This window comes from Betta splendens, chromosome 4 (genome assembly GCF_900634795.4).
Source record: "Betta splendens chromosome 4, fBetSpl5.4, whole genome shotgun sequence".
Lineage (NCBI taxonomy): Eukaryota > Metazoa > Chordata > Actinopteri > Anabantiformes > Osphronemidae > Betta > Betta splendens.
The window spans coordinates 19,831,405-19,848,606 of NC_040884.2; the positions used below are offsets into that span (position 1 = coordinate 19,831,405).

Genomic DNA, 17,202 nt, shown 5'->3' on the forward strand with positions numbered 1-17,202 from the left:
ACAGCGAAGCCGAGCCAATGGAAATTTCTGCCCTCAATGGAAAATAAAGAGTGTTTCTGTAAATAGAAGCTCTGCACTTTAGCGGCGGCGGAACCAGTTCGACTGAGAGGGGAGAAGAATCACACAATCAGCCTCCACCGAGCTCCAGAGGAAACGATGCCAGCCGGGCTCAAAGCTCCCCTCTGTCTGCACGGGCCCAGTAACACAAGAAACTTCCGGGGGCGATAAACACAATGACCACAACACATGGATGTGGTGGTCATGAGCGCTATCCTCCACGGGGGAGAGAGGAGAGAAGGAGGAAGATACGGCGCAGAGGAAAGCAGAGAGGCTGTAGTTTCAGGCCTGGGAATTTCTCTCCCACTTCCTCTGGAGTTAAGCTGATAGCATCGAATGAAACTGATCTCTCCTTTGTTCCTGCTGTCTCCCACTTGTTCCCACTTTTCCATTTCCCCACCTGAATATTGATTTATTCCTTCCTCTGAAGCCTCACGCGTCCATTACCGTCTATCAGTAGGCCCATGAACGCCGAGTCTGCAGGGACTTAATCAAATACGATAAAACACATACATTCAATTTTGCACAAATGTCAAATTGCAAATTACGAAATCAACTTTTCATTATGGGATAAAATGAGCTTTAGGCAAACAAAATATAATTATATGAATATGATTACACACATTCTTGTGAGGTTTTACCTTCATATGCATGTAGTTTTCTTCCATATGAGTTTAAACTTAAAATATTAATTGCTTAAATGTTTCAGGTCTGTGAAAAATATCTACAGTCCTAATTTTTAATCCGTTTTATAATCCATATTATCCATATTATTTAAAATAATTATAATAATACTTGCTGCTGTATTTTTTTCTTCTTCTGTATCATACTGTGCTGTTGTAAAACGAAATTCCCCCCATTGTGGGACTATTAAAGGTATTCTTATTCTTATTCTTATTCTTAAGTCTTATTATAAGCTAATGAAACAAATTATTGTAAATTATGTCACCCTATGAGAGCTGTGATGTATCTATGTCTATGTATCATATATCTATATGGGGTTTAAACGACTCTTTGCCTGATTTTAAATAGCACAGCCTATTTTGTCAAAGAGCTCTAGGCTGCCACATTTGTCGTTTAATGCTTCTCCAGAGCTCTATTTTTTAATGAAGTGACCCAATAACCCCAATAAACAGCTCCATTTCCCCACCGAGTTGCGCTGTAGGCTGCTGCTGGGCCATTTATAGCTCCCCACTCTTGCTCTGAGGCCCTTTAATCCAACAGCCTTTAAAGTTTCCCAGCAGGGTCACCTTCAGGATGCGACCCTGCACCTACCTGGCTGTTGTCCAGCTCCGGCGCGCCAGCAGAGGGCGCTGCGAGCCCGCCCAATCCCCGCTCCCCGACCCGGCAGAGCCGGGCGCCGTCTCCATTTGATTCCTTTAATTGCTTCCTTCCTGTAGTTAATTGATGCCAATCTCTCCAACCTTAAAAGCCAGCTCAATTACACGGTCAAGAAAAGGTATTGCACTATTTCCTATCGCCTCGGTTTCAGTGTGCAGCCACGTTGCACGATAAAGTGCCGTTATATGGTGCGTGTGTTTGTTGAAATCACCTGTTTCAGTTCAGATCGCGGTTGCCTGCGCACAGATGAAGGTAAATTGCTGCACCTGCACCGTCATCACCACGGCTTGCAAACCTGACAGCGGCTGCTCGTGACAATATTAATGCACGGTGGCTCGAGATTGTGCAGGATTTTTTATGTAAAGCAATAAGCTCGTGCACTTTTAAGCTATGCGATGTTCATTGTGATTGATTATTTTGGCGTCTGCGTGATCAGATTTTTTTGTTTTCAGATAAGTTATGGTTCAATTTTTGGCGGGATTGCATCAAAATAATTCAGCCTATTTATCTGTCACTACTACTTACATTAGTATTTCTGCATCGCTCCAGTCAATGGACGCGCTGCTCTACTATGACCCCTCCCACTTCATAGATCCTAAAAGTAAGATCAAAATATATTGGTTAGTGATTGCACCTCTTTTAAAAGAATGTAGCTTTTTTCATTATAGAGTAAGAGAATTATTTTGTTGACCAATGTCTTAAATATATCTATGTTATGTTATATTTTTAAGACTGGCGAGCGTTTCGCGGGAAACTGGCGTAAGGATACAGGGGGGCAGTGCTGCGGCGCCTTCTTAACGCGAGCGCGGAGTACTCGACTGTGATTGTCGTGCCGCCGATGACAGAGTGCGGGTCGTTCACAGCGGTGCGGTGCAGCCTCTCAGCGCCCCATGCCTGCTCCACACAGCTTCACTGAAACCACGAAGGATTTAATGCCACTTCCGCACTGGGATAATTTTCCTGCAACCTTTTTGCATCTTGTGAGACGGTTTTACCCCGCCATTTGCCCGCGGCTGTTAAAATAAGAAGGTAAGGCAGGGGGGCGGTTCGGTGCGGCTTGCGCGTCGCCTTCTTGCGCTATTTTGGCCAAAATAACGTAGCGTATCGTCAAGTGCCGTTTATCGCAGGTTGTTTTTGCCGCTGCATGTCATGCAGCGCCAGTGTCCCCGGGTGCTGCAGCTTCACTCGTGCATCCATGCAAGGCGTGCGCTGTTTTGGAGTGACCATGTGATGTTGCTTACACTTCACGTTGCCGGCACATTCAGTGCCAAGCAGCTGCGCCGCGCTTTGCGCCCGCAGGCGTTTGAAAGCGACAATTAATCACCATTGTTTAGTTTTTTTAAGCCGGGTTCCCAATTAATCGCGGTTTGTTTTCACCCAGGTTCACAGCTTGGTCAGACACGCCGGAGCCACCATGCCGCTCAATTCAACTTTGGCCAGTAAGAACTATGACTACGACTACGACTCTCTCCAGCCGTATTTCTACTACGACAACGAGGAGGAGGATTTTTACCCACAGCAGCACACTCCGGCACCCAGCGAGGACATCTGGAAGAAATTTGAACTGCTGCCGACCCCTCCCCTCTCCCCGAGCCGCCGTCCGTCCCTGTCCAGCCTCCTCCCCTCCACGGCGGATCAGCTGGAGATGGTGACCGAGTTCCTCGGCGACGACGCGGTGAACCAGAGCATCATCTGCGACGCGGACTACAACCAGTCCTTCCTCAAGTCCATCATCATCCAGGACTGCATGTGGAGCGGCTTTTCCGCCGCGGCCAAGCTGGAGAAGGTGGTGTCCGAGCGGCTCGCCTGCCTGCACGCCGCCAGGAAGGAGTCGCAGTCCGACGACGGCGCGGAGCCCGCCGGTGCCGCCGCCGCCGCGGCCGCGTGGAGGGTGAACAGCAGCTACCTGCAAGACTTGAACACGTCCGTCTCGGAGTGCATCGACCCGTCTGTGGTTTTCCCGTATCCGATAGCAGAGGCGCACAAGCAGAGCGCGGGGTCGCCGCCTAGTAAGGACTTGGGGCTGGACACGCCGCCCAACAGCAGCGGCAGCAGCAGCAGCTGTAGTGACTCAGGTAAGCAGCGCCCAGGTCCTCAGCGTGCAGTCACACCCCTCGGTGCAGCTAGGGACCCCCCCCCCCCCCCCCCCCCGCTGCTGAGTGTGCAACAGTAGAGAGACAGTGGAGCTTAGTGACAAACGAGCATATGGTCGATGGAGTCGGTTACAGTGTGACCTCCGCAGATGGCCGTTCAGGCTGGAGGCAAACACATGCCGCCCTGTCATGTTGTAGATGCCTGAGATTAGCTGGAGCCTGAGGGAATGAGTGCATGCTCACCTGACAGATGTGGAAGGTGTGGGTTGTAGCAGCCCACTCCCTTCATGCCATGTGCTCAAGTAATGTGATTGTGATGTTTCTTGTGCCGTGTTGCAGAAGATGAGGATGGAGACGACGATGATGACGACGACGACGACGACCAGGAGGAAGAGGAGGAAGAGGAGATCGATGTGGTCACCGTGGAGAAGAGGCAGGCAGTGAGGCGCTGCGACGCCAGCCCGCCGGAGAACAGGCATCCCAGCCCGCTGGTGCTGAAGAGGTGCCACGTCTCCACCCACCAGCACAATTACGCCGCCCATCCACCCACGAGGCACGAGCAGCCGGCTGTCAAGAGGCTGAAGCTGGACAGCAGCAGCGGAGGAGGAGGAGGAGGCGGAGGCGGCCACAGTAGGGTCCTGAAACAAATCAGCAGCAACCGAAAGTGTTCGAGCCCGCGCACGTCCGATACGGAGGATTACGACAAGAGAAGGACTCACAACGTACTGGAGCGCCAGAGGAGGAACGAGCTCAAGTTGAGCTTCTTCGCGCTGCGGGACGAGATCCCAGAGGTGGCCAACAACGAGAAGGCGGCCAAGGTGGTGATCCTGAAGAAGGCCACCGAGTGCATCTACAGCATGCAGTCAGACGAACAGAGACTCCTCTCGGTCAAAGAGCAGCTGCGGAGGAGAAGTGAACTTTTAAAGCATAGACTTGCTCAGCTGCAGGCCTCTCGTGCTTGAAGAGAAGTCACAGACTTTTTTTGGGATGTTTTGTTTTCCTGAATGCAAGTTCAAAAGTTTGAGTGTACAGTGTTGTTGTTGCATGCAAATGCAAAGTGGATTACGTTGTTTGGAATCTCTTTTGATTTCCATGTTAAAACTGCCTCAATTGAAGTTATGGGTGGATTAAATATTTAAATTTTATTTTTATTAATAAAATATTAAAAGTGGGCCCACCTTGCTGAGGACCCACACTAAAATATAAATTTTTATGTTTTGTATATAGATTTCCTAAGAAAGTGTGTATTTTTGGATTCAATTGTCTGGACGTTCAAACCCAGTGTTTGTTTTTCATTAAGTTCATAGATTCCTTTTGACATATAAAACACTTCTTCTTTAACTTGTGTCCTTGTTCTTGTAGTGCACAAACACCTCAGAGCAATAGAAAGAACATGAGCTCTAAAAATAAAAGTTAGTGTTATTTTGATCTCTAGTTTGACAACACATCAAAAGACCTCCGACTACATTATGTTTAATCAGAACAAAAGTTCTTAATGCACTGAAATTAGCAAGATGCTAATGTTGAGTTATTATAAGGCTCAGATCCAGACGCCCGCTGTATCTTTGAAATAGGCCATCCCATAGGTTTGGGCTGTGATCCCTTGTTTAAAGGTTAGCCTAAGACATGTAAACATAGATGAGATTATAACAGGTCCATGATGCCTGGAGCTCAGTATAGAGCTGGTGCTGGTAATTCCCGATACTAGTCACATAGCTAAGTTATTCAGAAAATAATGAGTGATCTCACATGACAGCCAACACCAAATAGCCTCATTTATGGCATGTACCTGTTAGTGGTTAGCTCGTCTTTCCTGGATATTGACACATACTGAGAGTGAGGGGCCCCTATCAGATCATTGCTATGTCTTAGACAGGCCAAAACCTAAAGGTGTAAAAACGCGGTTTCAGTTGCCACAATGCAGCTTGATCACCTGTTTGAAACCCCAACACAGTTTAAAGTAACTACAGTGTCTTTTACAAATATCCATTACACACACACATCCACACACTTAGGTCTTACACAGACGAAACTTAGGATTTGATACTGTAAATGTGAAAATAATATTCTGAAATAATTAATAAACATACGGATCACTTTAAGGGTCTAATTAATTCTTTTAAATAAGAAACTGCATTTTATTATGATAAATTTAGGATATTTAAACGTAACTTTTAAATATGAAATCATTAATTCACTTAAGATATAACCTATAAAGCAAATAAACACAATGTAAACCTCACAGTTTTGACACATGTTGCTAAAAACTGTTTAATAATTAGCAATGTCGTACATATTCAGGATTAGTCTTTTGTTTTTGTACCGATTTTTCGCCCGGTCTCCTCGTGACGTCACCGCCGTATCCCGAGCTCTCCCCGGAGCGCGTGGTCCTGGTCGCGAGCACATGGAAGTGGGGTCGAGATCTGCGTCTCTGAGACGCTCGAGTGATAATAAGAGACACAAAAAGGATATAAAAACAGAGGAGACGCAGCAAGAAAGCATCGCGAGCAGCGGTAAGAGCTTCATGTTATTTCTATCGGATGATTTCATCACTGGTTGAATCAGACGTTTAATTGGACTCAAACACGGCTGCCTGTTTTATAAAGTAAACCTCCTTATTTTTCACTCTGGGTTATGAAAATCGGGTTTTAAGGGGAAATTGGACACCGAGAGATGAAACGGGCTTTGCAGAGGTTGAATGTGTTGTGTAATTCATGTGCTGATACAACCTGTCTGAAACTATTGTTCTCTAGTGTTATTCTTGTCTGGCTGCTCCATTGTCCTGTTGCTGCTGCAGAGTCCACAGCTGCAGATGTTTCAGGCACATTTTGTATTTTTGTGTGGTCGCTTATTGCTGCTGTTCTACGGTGAAGCCTGTATTTTACACTTTAAAAGCCTTTGTTCTTTGTGGGTGAGTCTAATGCTGCTTGAAGCCCTGTGTTATCTCAGCTGTCACTGTGCGACTACATAGTACATGCTGTTTGGATCATAACTAAAGATAACTGCAAGTGTCCGCTTTACAGTTTCAGGTAACGTCCCCTGATTTTGTTGGCTATTTTAAGCATAAAGCCTCTACACAAATACAGTATCTAGGCTGCGTGTGAAGGCACTTGAAAACACGAGGTAGAGCCTACAGTCATGTACCTCATGTCCAGGCTTGGCTCCAGGTGTGAGAAATGTTTTATATGGTGCTTATGAATGTCCACCATATAAAACCACATTTAGTGTCTCGTTACACTTCAACATGTGCTCGATCTTTTCACCTGTGTATCACAAGCATTCTGGCACAGATTAAAAAATCTGAGCGTTGCCAAATGTGTGAACGAGCCCGCCCCCCACCACCACCACCCCCACCCCTAAGCAGTGAGAGGAGGTCTAACCCTTTCACTCCCACATAAATTGTTTTCCACCCATTTATCACTTACGTCAACTGATAATTGATAGTAAAGAGTCAGTCCGTCCAGAAGGAACCTTGTATGTGCTTGGACTCAGCAACCGTGTTTGGTTCCAACGTGCTGTTGATGGAGCCACAGTGACGTCCGTGCTGCTCCTGGACTAAGGAAAGGAATTTAAATAATCAGCTCTCAGCTCGTCCGATACTTGAAGTTATACTAGAAGTCCTCGCTGGGACTGTGTTGCAGTAGAAGTTGTGCACACGTTCCAGTGTTTTCCAGACGTTCTGATCCAAGCACCTGTGCCTCACCGCAGCGACTCCACATACAGCACAGGCCCAGGAATACACGCTTATGTAATCTGTGTTATTCAGGGGTTGGAGGCTGGAATTGATTAAAGCAGCTGGAGTCGGTCTGTCAGACGTTTCTCTCTGGCTGCGTCTGCGTTTTATCGAATCAAAGGCCGGGCCTCACGTCTGGATGGCCTGTGTCTGCCTGCTGTCGAGCTGTCGGCGTGCTTTCGTTGGCGGCCGCCAGCTTTCTTCGGTCTTTTCACCGCGTGAGACTCCGGCGGTGAGGGAACACGTGGGCTCTTGGCTGCAGCGCCACCAAATATTTGACGTCTTGCTGAAATTCTCCTCGATGACGAGGCTGCTTTTTTTTTAACCAAAGCTAATAAAAACATTGTTGAACGTATGCGTGAAACTAGCATGTGGCGTCGTTGTGGACTGAGGTGTTATGATAAAAGCTTCTGGCCGCCAAAGTGTTTATGTCCAGTATGTTTGTACGTCTACTGTCAGATGTGGATTTAAATAAGAGAAGGAACGCGTCCACTCGGAGAGAGACTGTTTAAAGTCTGCATGTTATGTAACAGTAATGGTCCCTCTGGAGAATGATGTCATTAACCTCATACTGTCTGCTTTTCCCATATAGAAAGGAAAATAAAGGCATTATACAGCAATTTAGATGTAAAAAATGCCAAATGTACTTTTTAAGAGTAGATGTCCATGTAGTAAAACTCGTCCTTGAGGGTTGGAGTAATCTGACTGAAAGCCCCCCTGTCAACATGGCTGCTGTTTATAATGACATCAAATTATAATAAATAGAAGCAAGTGACTGAAAATGTCAGATCATGCTGTGGAAAATTTAGATGTAGATTTTTACTAATTCCTGACATGTTATGCACCACATAGCCGTTAATGGCTGTTCTGCACACCGATATTAAAGTCCAAACGCTCCATGTTAATTGGTTCGTTAACTGGCCTGGAGCCAGACTTTTGATTGATGATTCTGGTGCAGAGTTACGAGCCGCATGCTGAAGCCTGGCATATTGGGACTAAATATGAGAGTGTGTGTCTTGGAGCCTTAGTGATGTGGTAATGTTGGATTTAAAGGCTCAGGCAGGTAACGTACACACTAGTAGATTCCAACAAACCCGTCCACGTGTGCGCTTCTACACAAGCAAGGGCCAGTAACGGAACATAACGCTGCACCTTTGTCGTTGTGTGTTCATAATTTAGTGGATTAACTCCTTGACAGCTCTTCCAGCTTTCTCTGCTCGCCACGAGTCACGCAGCGCAGATTAAGTCACCGTTGACATAAAGCTATAAACAAACCCAGTCTGAGTTCACTATCAATCATTAAGATAAGGGAGAGGAAGTGTGTGCCATTGTTCTGCGAGTGAGTCAGTGCTCGGCGGAGGTCGCGGCAGTAGCTGGGAGGGCAGCGGCACCCACAAGGAGACGGACCTTGGTCCACACATGACTGGCGCTCTGCAGGGGGCGTGTTTGATTTCGCTGTCAGGCGTGCACGGAGGGAACACAAACTGTTTGACTGACCTACATATCGTGTTTACGCGTCCTGCCACTTGTGTTCTGGAGGGAAACACGCCCACGCGTTTAACACGCCGGCCTCCGCGGGCCCGTTGTGGCGCTGACCCGGGCAGAGGCGGGGCCTCCAGGCGCAAACGCACCTTTTGTTTGCGTTCGGCGGCGAAACGTGGATCCCACGCGGCGCATTGGAAGCCGGAGGCGATGCCGGCGCCTGCCAATTCCTTCCAAGTGTGATGAGTGAGGCGCCCGGTGCTGTCGCCTGAGCCCTCTCTACACACAGAGTCTGTGAGGAGGGTGGAGTTCTTGGTTCGATCCGGAGTGAATGGATGAGGAACCGCTCGTAACGACATAATGAGGGATCGGGACTAGATATTTGAGGCTTGTGAGCCTTTAATACAACACAAATAACCACTCCCTTTATCAACATTGCAAAATTTCTGATACAGTTTGTGATAAGAGAACGGACCGTATGAGTTTAAAGCCTGTTGTTCTAATTAATGACAATGATTAACACTGTTTCAGCTGAAGTGTCGCCTTCAGGTCGTTAATTATTAATCTGTTTACATCCATCTGCTTGTTTTTATGGGTCAGGTGATATAGTGACAAGTGGAAGAAGTAGTAAACAGGTTAATTTAAAAGTGTAACAATTGAGTTTGATTATCAGGGTATTTATTTATTTGTTTGTTTGTTTTTGTTTGTTTGTTTGAATCATAAATCTGCTGCTTATCGTCCATTCAGCAAGTTTCCCTGTTGTGGTTTAAATATTTAGCTAAAATCTTTGATCTATAGAAAGTTGTTTTTATTTTGTGCCACACAATTAAAACACTTAATGGAAATGCATTTTTAAAGACTCATCCAGTGTGGGATTAATGTCCTACACGACATGAAGCTCATTCACAGCCTTTAGTGGATTGGAAAGCAATTACGTTCCCTTCATGCTTAACAAATGATCGTTTATGCTTTTGCCTTTGCGTTGCTGCATAAAATTCAAATTTAGTCGAGATTGGTTCAAACTCCACAAGTGCTGTGGAAACGTTAGCGTGTCCGGTTAGGTCGCGCTTCAGCAGCAGCTGATCCAACGAATGTCAGAACATAAACTCAGGCTGTTGCCCCCCCCCCATCGTCCACACGCTCCTTGACCAGTTTAACCCACACGAGACGCAGACGGCACAGAACCAGATCACAGGTCGTTAGCAGGCTTCACGCGGCGCTTGGATGATCATTAAAGGACTGTTAATGAAATATTAACAGCGTTAGCGCCAACTCGCTATCGCCTGCTCGTCAGGGGTCAGAGGTCAATTCATTAGGCAAATTAAAAGGTTAACGTCGTCGGGTCGTTTTATCATTAGGCAGCGGCTCCGGTTCGGGGTCAACGCTGTGTTCTCGCCTTCCGTCCCCCTGTTTCAGGACGCCTCCGACACCTGGAGCTGCCAGGAGCACTGAGGCCGTCCCCGCGGCGGCGAGAGCGCGTTTACCGTGACATTTACAGCTCGTAGCTCTGCTCGGAACCAAGCGGCCAGATTGATTCGCGTTTTCTCATAGTCGGCTTCACACTTCAGAGCCCGGCCTCTGTTCCTCTCTCTCTCTCTCGGGCCCGACGAGGAGCCGTGGGCGCCGATGCCGCTCCCGTTTGATGTGCGGCCTGTCCGTCTCTGGGGGGGTTTTGATTGCCTCCTCCCTCCCCCCTCCTATGTAAGTCAATAGGGGCCGGTCTGCCATCTGTGGGAATTGATACCGCTGCTGAATCATACTATTAAAGTGCTCCTCCAGCTTCCTTGCCTCCGTCCCCGCCTGCACCCTCTCACCCTGTCCACCCTCCTGTGTGTGTGTGTGTGTGTGTGTGTGTGTGTGTGTGTGTGTGTGTGTGTGTGTGTGTGTGTGTGTGTGTGTGTGTGTGTGTGTGTGTGTGTGTGTGTAAAATAAACAAGGTCCACTAATGTTAAAACATCAATGAGTTTAAGATCCAGATCATGTGATGAACTAATAACTAGAAAATAAAAGTCCTCTGGTCTGATGTCCCTTTCAGTAACGCATGACTAATCATAACAGATGATCTCTCCCGTCATTTGGTCGCTCTGCCCTGAACCAACGTTTGTTTACCGCTGGGGACGGTGGCAGTCCATAAATTACGTCCCTGCTCCTCCTGTGCTGCTCCCCTCCGTTGTCTTGTCTCGTCGGTCCTGGAGGACAGTTGTGAAAACACGGACAGCGACACCAGAGGAACGGAGGCGGCGGGCGGTTGACACCTCCGGCTCCTAATGGAGATACAGTGTGAGGAGGAGACGCCGTCGCACCGCTGCCTCGCCGCTGCGAGCCCAGCAGGCTCATCCAGGCCTGATTAATGGAGCTGTCTTACGGGGCCTCGCAGGGGAAGAGCCGGCCTGTTTTCACATTCACCGGAGCACATGTGTATTTGGCCACAACAGATGGGCCCCCGAGGGCCCCCCCACGCGCTCAGCATCCTTTATCTTAATCAGGGAACAGGTTCCTGAGCCGAGCCACCTGACCTACAGGTGACCTCTGCGACTCGTCCACCTTCACAAACTCAGCAGATCCTTGTTGTCGGAGTTCTATCAATCTGCAGGAGCAGATCTGGAAAAACAGGCGAGGACATGATGTGGTCAGACTCAAACTGGGTCCTAAAGATTAAAGATGTCATTTTGATGTTTCTGCCATTGGTTTGTTATGATGATTAATTTGTTGAGACAATTTATTATTTTTTCTATTTTAGACTGTACAATATAAGCATAAATCTCATATTTGTCCGTGTCTTCATTAATTTATCCTTCAGTCACAGCTTTTGCGTGTGCCAGTTTTTTGCCTGTGTGTGTGTGTGTGTGTGTGTGTGTGTGTGTGTGTGTGTGTGTGTGTGTGTGTGTGTGTGTGTGTGTCTGAATAAAATTATTCACTTGTACTTATGAATCTGCCAAATGAGACAAATGGAGCACCAGACTGAAAACTCGCCTCGTCCCGGCAGCGTCTGCGCTCAGCCACGTCTCATGAGCCTTTCATTCACACAGCAGATTGTCTTTGTTTGTCTGAGATTCGTGATAAATTCTACATCTTGGATGAAGACGACAGCCTCCAAACTGGCTGTAAATTGTTACGCGTGTACAAATGGACTCTTTTGTTGAACCCCCAGATTTGAGGCTGAGCGCGTCTTATCCTCCGCGCTGACATTGGTCATTGTTTCACTCCTGCTGCTGATGGCTATTGTTCTTCTCACTATCGGGGAGGAGCAGGATGGGACTTTTTCACTTGCTGATGATTCACCACAGATTAGGTTGCTGTGAGTGTGTGTGTTGTGGGCTGTAACGCAGACAGTGGGGCAGGTCTGGTGGCAGTCTTTGTTACATGAAGGCATTTGTAGTTGGAGCACCCGTCCCCTGAAGTTGAACTCTTGCTCCTGTTTCACTGACCTCGGCACTTTCCCGACTTAGTGGGAATTAAAACAGATGCTTCATTTGGGGGAATTAGCTAGATCTCCAAGAGTAAACTGATTAAGGATTAAAATTTAGAGCGGAGTCAGTCTTGCTCTTGCAGTTTGTTCCTCTCTATATAAGTATCAGGGAGGGTTCATATAAAAATATTTTTATTTCATAATAATCCAAGATGTCCAAGTAGCATTCCTCCAACATGCTTTAGCTGCTTGGTTTCCTGTACGTCCCTGTTTGGATTTCCCAATTTCACCTTCAAGCTGATGAGTAAACAAGCTGACAGTTCATAGCATGTTAGGTTGTTTAATCTGTTTCCTACCGTTTGTAGATGTAATCTCTTAATGTTTGGTTTCAAAAGCAAAACATACCTATTTGACGAGTGTGGACTGGTATTAGTTTTAGTGCGTGTCTCATTCTTGTGGCGATGGCAGCTGATCAGGTGGCTCGTTGTCTTTGTCTGCCATGCCCTCACATGGTGTTCCAGCCCACCTCCTTTTAATCTCTTTGGGCCTGATCCAACTCTAAATGCACACATCGCCTCTTTTCACAGAGACAGCAGCGTCAGCAGGGCGTGCGCTTCTCCGCCGAGCCCCCGAGCGGACCCCCGGGTCGCGCTCTCCCATGCCCTGAAAAGGAGGTCCAGCCCGCGGGCCCGGCGCTGTGGAGTGGCCTGGTACTCATCAGCTGCTGGAGGTGTTTTGTCTGAAGATTTTTCATTCATTTACTCTGCCGCGCGAGTGTGCCTTTAACATTAAACAAGCAAGGGCTGCTGTGTAAATATTTAGCCGTGCGTGTTTGAGAGAGTTCAAAGGCGGCGGAATAAATGAATGGGGACGTGCTCCGACTTCTCCGGGGCAGATAAAAACGGAGCTGGATTGAACGTCCATAAAGGAACGCCACAGTTAAACCTGCACTTTCATTTAAATACCACAATTAATCACAAGCTGGACCTTAAGGCGCAGGAACCAAACACTTTCAGGTTCTTCCCTCAGTTTCCAGACAGAGTTGTAGAGTAATTCAGTGGCTCAAAGTTAAATGCTGCTAAGTTAAAATTAGTTAGTGGTTATTATTACTCATGAGAACAAGTCTGGGCCTCGGGTCAAAGGTCATGTCTGATTGGTGTGAAAGGTCAGTTCAGGCTCAAGCTTGTTGCTGAAAGATGATCCAGCACCAAAGAGGAATGAATTTTTTAAATCACTGGCGCTAAAGAGAAATTCTTGATATTAATAGTTAGATTTCATTATTTTTGACCTGCTTCAAAGCAGGTGAAATAATAAATACTCAAACAGATGTGTTGACATTTACATGTTTCACCCTCCCCCGGGTTCAATGATAGACAGTTATCCACAGCTATCGATCTGTGAGTAACGCCGTTTGATCTTCTGGAAGTTAATTCGTCATGTGTCACCTTGGTATCCTCCACCTACAAGCCCGGACGGCTTCTGCTTCATTAGCACGCCGAGCTGCGGCTGCTTCCCTGTGGGAACAAATACAGGGCGGAACGCTAGGTCTGCATTATTCACGGCATCAGAGGGTTCACGATCGGATCGCGTGGCGGAAAATGTCAAAACTCTCAGTAGAAAAAGAACCAAACTCCAAAGACCAGTAAACTGTGCTAACGTTTGCTCACGGAAATCCACGTTGCTCCTCAATGAAGCCGCTGCCAGTTTCACAGTCATTGTTGAGGATCTGCGGCCTGTTTTGGAGATCGATAATGGCGTCATTCTTGCAGCAGGAAATAAACAGTGGCCATCAGAATGCTAATGTGAGGCCTGCTTGTTTCTTTATTGGATTTGGGAGGAGGGGGGCGTTTCCTAATGACTGGAAGTGGAGATGAAAGGAGAGGGAACGGTGCGAAATTCCATAAATGTCACTGGGAACAGTCGGTTCTCCTTGCACCGCGGGCGAGTCATATGCCTGCGTCAGCCCCGGACGCCGCGGTCCATTCACACAAATGGGCTCTCATTTCAGAGGAAGTCAGTAAAACACTGTCTGAGTGTGGACCGGGCCGGCGCTTTGTGGAGCACGGGTACGACCTCCAATCTCTGTGGCATTTCTCGCTATCAGGTGACATTATCAGTGAGTCAGGCTCCTACAGGCAACGAGTGTTATCATGCCTGGTTGATATTTGTGCTTCAGTGGTGTCACATACTTGCTTTGTCATTGCTGATACCTTTTCAGCACTTCATGAGAATTACTTAGTCATTTTCCGCAGGTCCCACGTCAGCAGCTGCCATGTTTCCTCAACCAGGACGCTTTTCTCAAGCGGCCACGTCTCACGTCTGGGGCCTTCGGTGTTTAATATTCCAAACATAATGTGGTGTATCGCTGTGAGGAGCAGAACAAACTCACACAAGAGGAAGAATGGTGGATTTGTGGAGCAGCCAAATAATGTACGTTGGAAACAAATGAAGCCTTTATCCGTCATTCATGTCCTGCAGCCTCTGGAATGTACAGTCGTGCTCATTATTTCACTTCCAATAGATGCAGCTCATGTGATTCTTAACTTTTTTTATTGAGGAAGTGAAGAAGTGAAGTGGTCTGAGGACGCTCTACCTGTGGCTGTCATTTCCGATATCGGCTTGTTTGCAGTCTTACATTCACGCGTTTCTGTCCCGCTTCGTGACTTCATGAAGGAGCATCTTTGTTTGGTCCAGGGCCGCGTTACCATCGTAACGTGCTGCCGACTCGCTTCCCTCTCGTCTTTGTCCCCGCGTCTTCAGACGGGGAGGGGAAAAAAAGCGGATCGGGGTCTGCACCTGTTGTGTGCAGTGCACGTCTTTCCCGTTTTACATCTTTGAATTTACAGCCCTCAGCTGGAGGCTGACCTTTCACTCGTGCTTCTATGGGAACGTCGCGGCAGCTGTGACGACTTTACTGGCTCCTTGTGTAAAAGACACTGAGGAGAGGAGGCTCTCTGCACCTTGAACCTGATAGCAGCCTGATTCGACGCGCCGCCGCCAGCGGCTCTTCGTTTCTACGCGATTGAAGCTAATTTCAAAGATATTAAAAGGTGCTTTCATATTTCCTCGTGGTTGTGCTGTGGTCTCATTTGAACCTTTTCATGTGAATCAAAGAGAGGCAGGAAAAGGCCAATAGAATGTCTCCATTTTGTCACATGTGTGGTCCCCTGGCAGGAGAAAATTGACTTTTTATGATGCTGGCAGCTGTGTGAGCAGAAATATTAGCAACAGTGAAAGAGTAGCTGAAAAGTCTCAGCCCATTCATTTCTGGTTTTGGCAGTAACAGAAGCACTTTCACTTTGATACAGTAGCAGCGCCTCCGTCTCTGGTTCGTGAATGGGAGGTTTTGAGGAAGCGCCCCGTTGCAGAGCCGGCGTTCCTCTGGAGCAGCTGTCGGTCAGCGTGTCACCGGGGTGAATCGCTAATGAGCGCGGAGCTCTCGGGGCAGACCCGGCCCTGAACGCAGCACGGCGTGGTGCTAAGTGACAAGGATGCCCTGCTGACTGTGTGGAGTCCCTGAGCGTCTCTGTGGCGGTTCCTGGAGCCCCGGCCTCTGCAGGCGTAAGGCAGCCACTCACATGTTTGCAGGAAACAGTGCATTCAACACGTAAATATAAAAATAATGTGGTTCTGAGAGGGTGTAAAGAAGCAGCCATTAGTTAAGACCCTTCAGTGACACTGTGCTTGGCCGCCCATGGTAGGATCAGATCCTTTGTGAGAGCGGGTCCAGACCTTTAACCCCACTCTGGGATTGTTTCCGACTGTTGCCCTTGTGTTGTCAGCTCCGGTCAAGAGGTTCGGGGCCTAATGAGCTTGTTGTCGATGAAAGATGGGCCTCGCCGTCGTCGCTGGAGCCGCCGTAACCCGAACCCGGGCCGATGTGAAGCAGCTGGAGGTGACTCAAAGGGGGCTGACGGTGCCTTCGCTGAGTCCGTCGGACGCAGGTCGTCCTACGTCTGCAGTGAACCTTTGTGAAATTAGCACAAACCTCTGCATTTGAAAACTTTATAATAACAGCTTTTTCTATTTGGTTTAAGGACGATAAGGTTTTGTACATTTTGGCATCTGTCCAGTATAGTTATTGTCAAATCATAGTAGTCACAACCAACTAAGTGCTGTTTAGTGCTGATTGGTCAGTGTTAACATGATAACTCATTAATGATAATGTGCAAAGCCAAGTGTTTGCACAACTCTGAATGTGACAGCTGGGTTGATTTAACGTTGGACGGTGATTCCAGTTCGCTCTTCCTTCTAATCCTGCTGGGGTTCCAGTATAACCAGTGATCTGTGAGCGTGAGCCGTGCCTTCGCGCTCTGTCTGGGATCAAGTTCCACGGGCATCATGTAAATGGGAAGGTGTGCAGGAACTGGGCCCGAGCGCCGGTTCCTGTGTATAAATAGCAGCGCCGGCTCCGGGGCCGAGTCTGAGCCGGGCCGCGCTCACACGCCGCCTCCACAAATAGGGCGCGGTCACGTGAGGAGGCACCGGGGCACCGTGCCAGTTGGGTCGTGTGGGTTACAACCTCGCCTACATTCCTTTTAGTACTGTGTCAGCCTCCTGGAAATACATTTCCACTGACACACGGTGTCCCCTGCTTTAAAAGCCGCTCAGCTGCCCGAGCAGTCAACCTCTGCGTGAACCGCACACATGTCCTTAAAACACACGGGGGTTGAGGGGGGGGGCACATGCAGCGCGTCAGCAGTAAAAGTACAGGCAGGAGCCGAACGGCTTCACTATCTGAGCGCTTCATGGCTTCGCAGCGACTGTCGGTGGAAAATACCTGGGGGAGTTGATTTAAAGGGGCAGTCCCCACAAACGAGCACAACAAAGCTGGCGATAACAGCTGTATCAGATCGTTTCCATCTTTGGAAGCGAGGCTCGAAGTCAAGTGAGAGTTGCTACTGAGCGGCGTCGTGGCTTGGTGGGTTCAGTGGGAGCGGACCCACGCCAGTGAGTAAGAGCGTTTCTAACTTAGCCACCGCTGCAAACGCTGCTACAAAAGCTCCGGTGAACGGCGCGCTCTCACTCTTTGCGTCGTTTTAAGTAAGTGTTGACGTCCGCCGTTCTTTCTACTTTTCAGCCTACTG

At 48.0% G+C, this 17,202-nt stretch overlaps 1 protein-coding gene and 1 long non-coding RNA gene across 6 annotated transcripts in view; both read left to right on the forward strand.

Annotated features, from left to right (window-relative positions):
* The first annotated feature begins 1,506 nt into the window (after positions 1–1,506).
* Positions 1,507–4,832, forward strand: myca (MYC proto-oncogene, bHLH transcription factor a). Of its 4 annotated transcripts, none has more exons than XM_029149027.3 (4): positions 1,520–1,650; positions 2,130–2,427; positions 2,780–3,473; positions 3,831–4,832. In XM_029149027.3, exons 3-4 carry the CDS (start codon positions 2,813–2,815, stop codon positions 4,451–4,453), a joined length of 1,284 nt encoding a protein of 427 aa, XP_029004860.1. In that variant the 5' UTR covers positions 1,520–1,650; positions 2,130–2,427; positions 2,780–2,812; the 3' UTR covers positions 4,454–4,832. The 4 variants fall into 4 exon arrangements, with proteins under 4 accessions (XP_055364410.1, XP_029004858.1, XP_029004860.1 ...); XM_029149026.3 differs by lacking the exon at positions 1,520–1,650 and adding an exon at positions 1,756–1,999; XM_055508435.1 differs by lacking the exon at positions 2,130–2,427 and having other exon boundaries at positions 1,507–1,650; positions 3,834–4,832.
* Positions 4,833–5,849: 1,017 nt separating this feature from the next.
* The window catches only part of LOC114854318 (uncharacterized), a 29,300-nt gene continuing 17,947 nt past the window's right edge, over positions 5,850–17,202 (forward strand). For both annotated transcript variants that reach the window (XR_003785758.3, XR_008694559.1), the window contains exon 1: positions 5,850–6,004. This is a non-coding gene — a long non-coding RNA (uncharacterized LOC114854318). The remainder of the gene's footprint in view (positions 6,005–17,202) is intronic.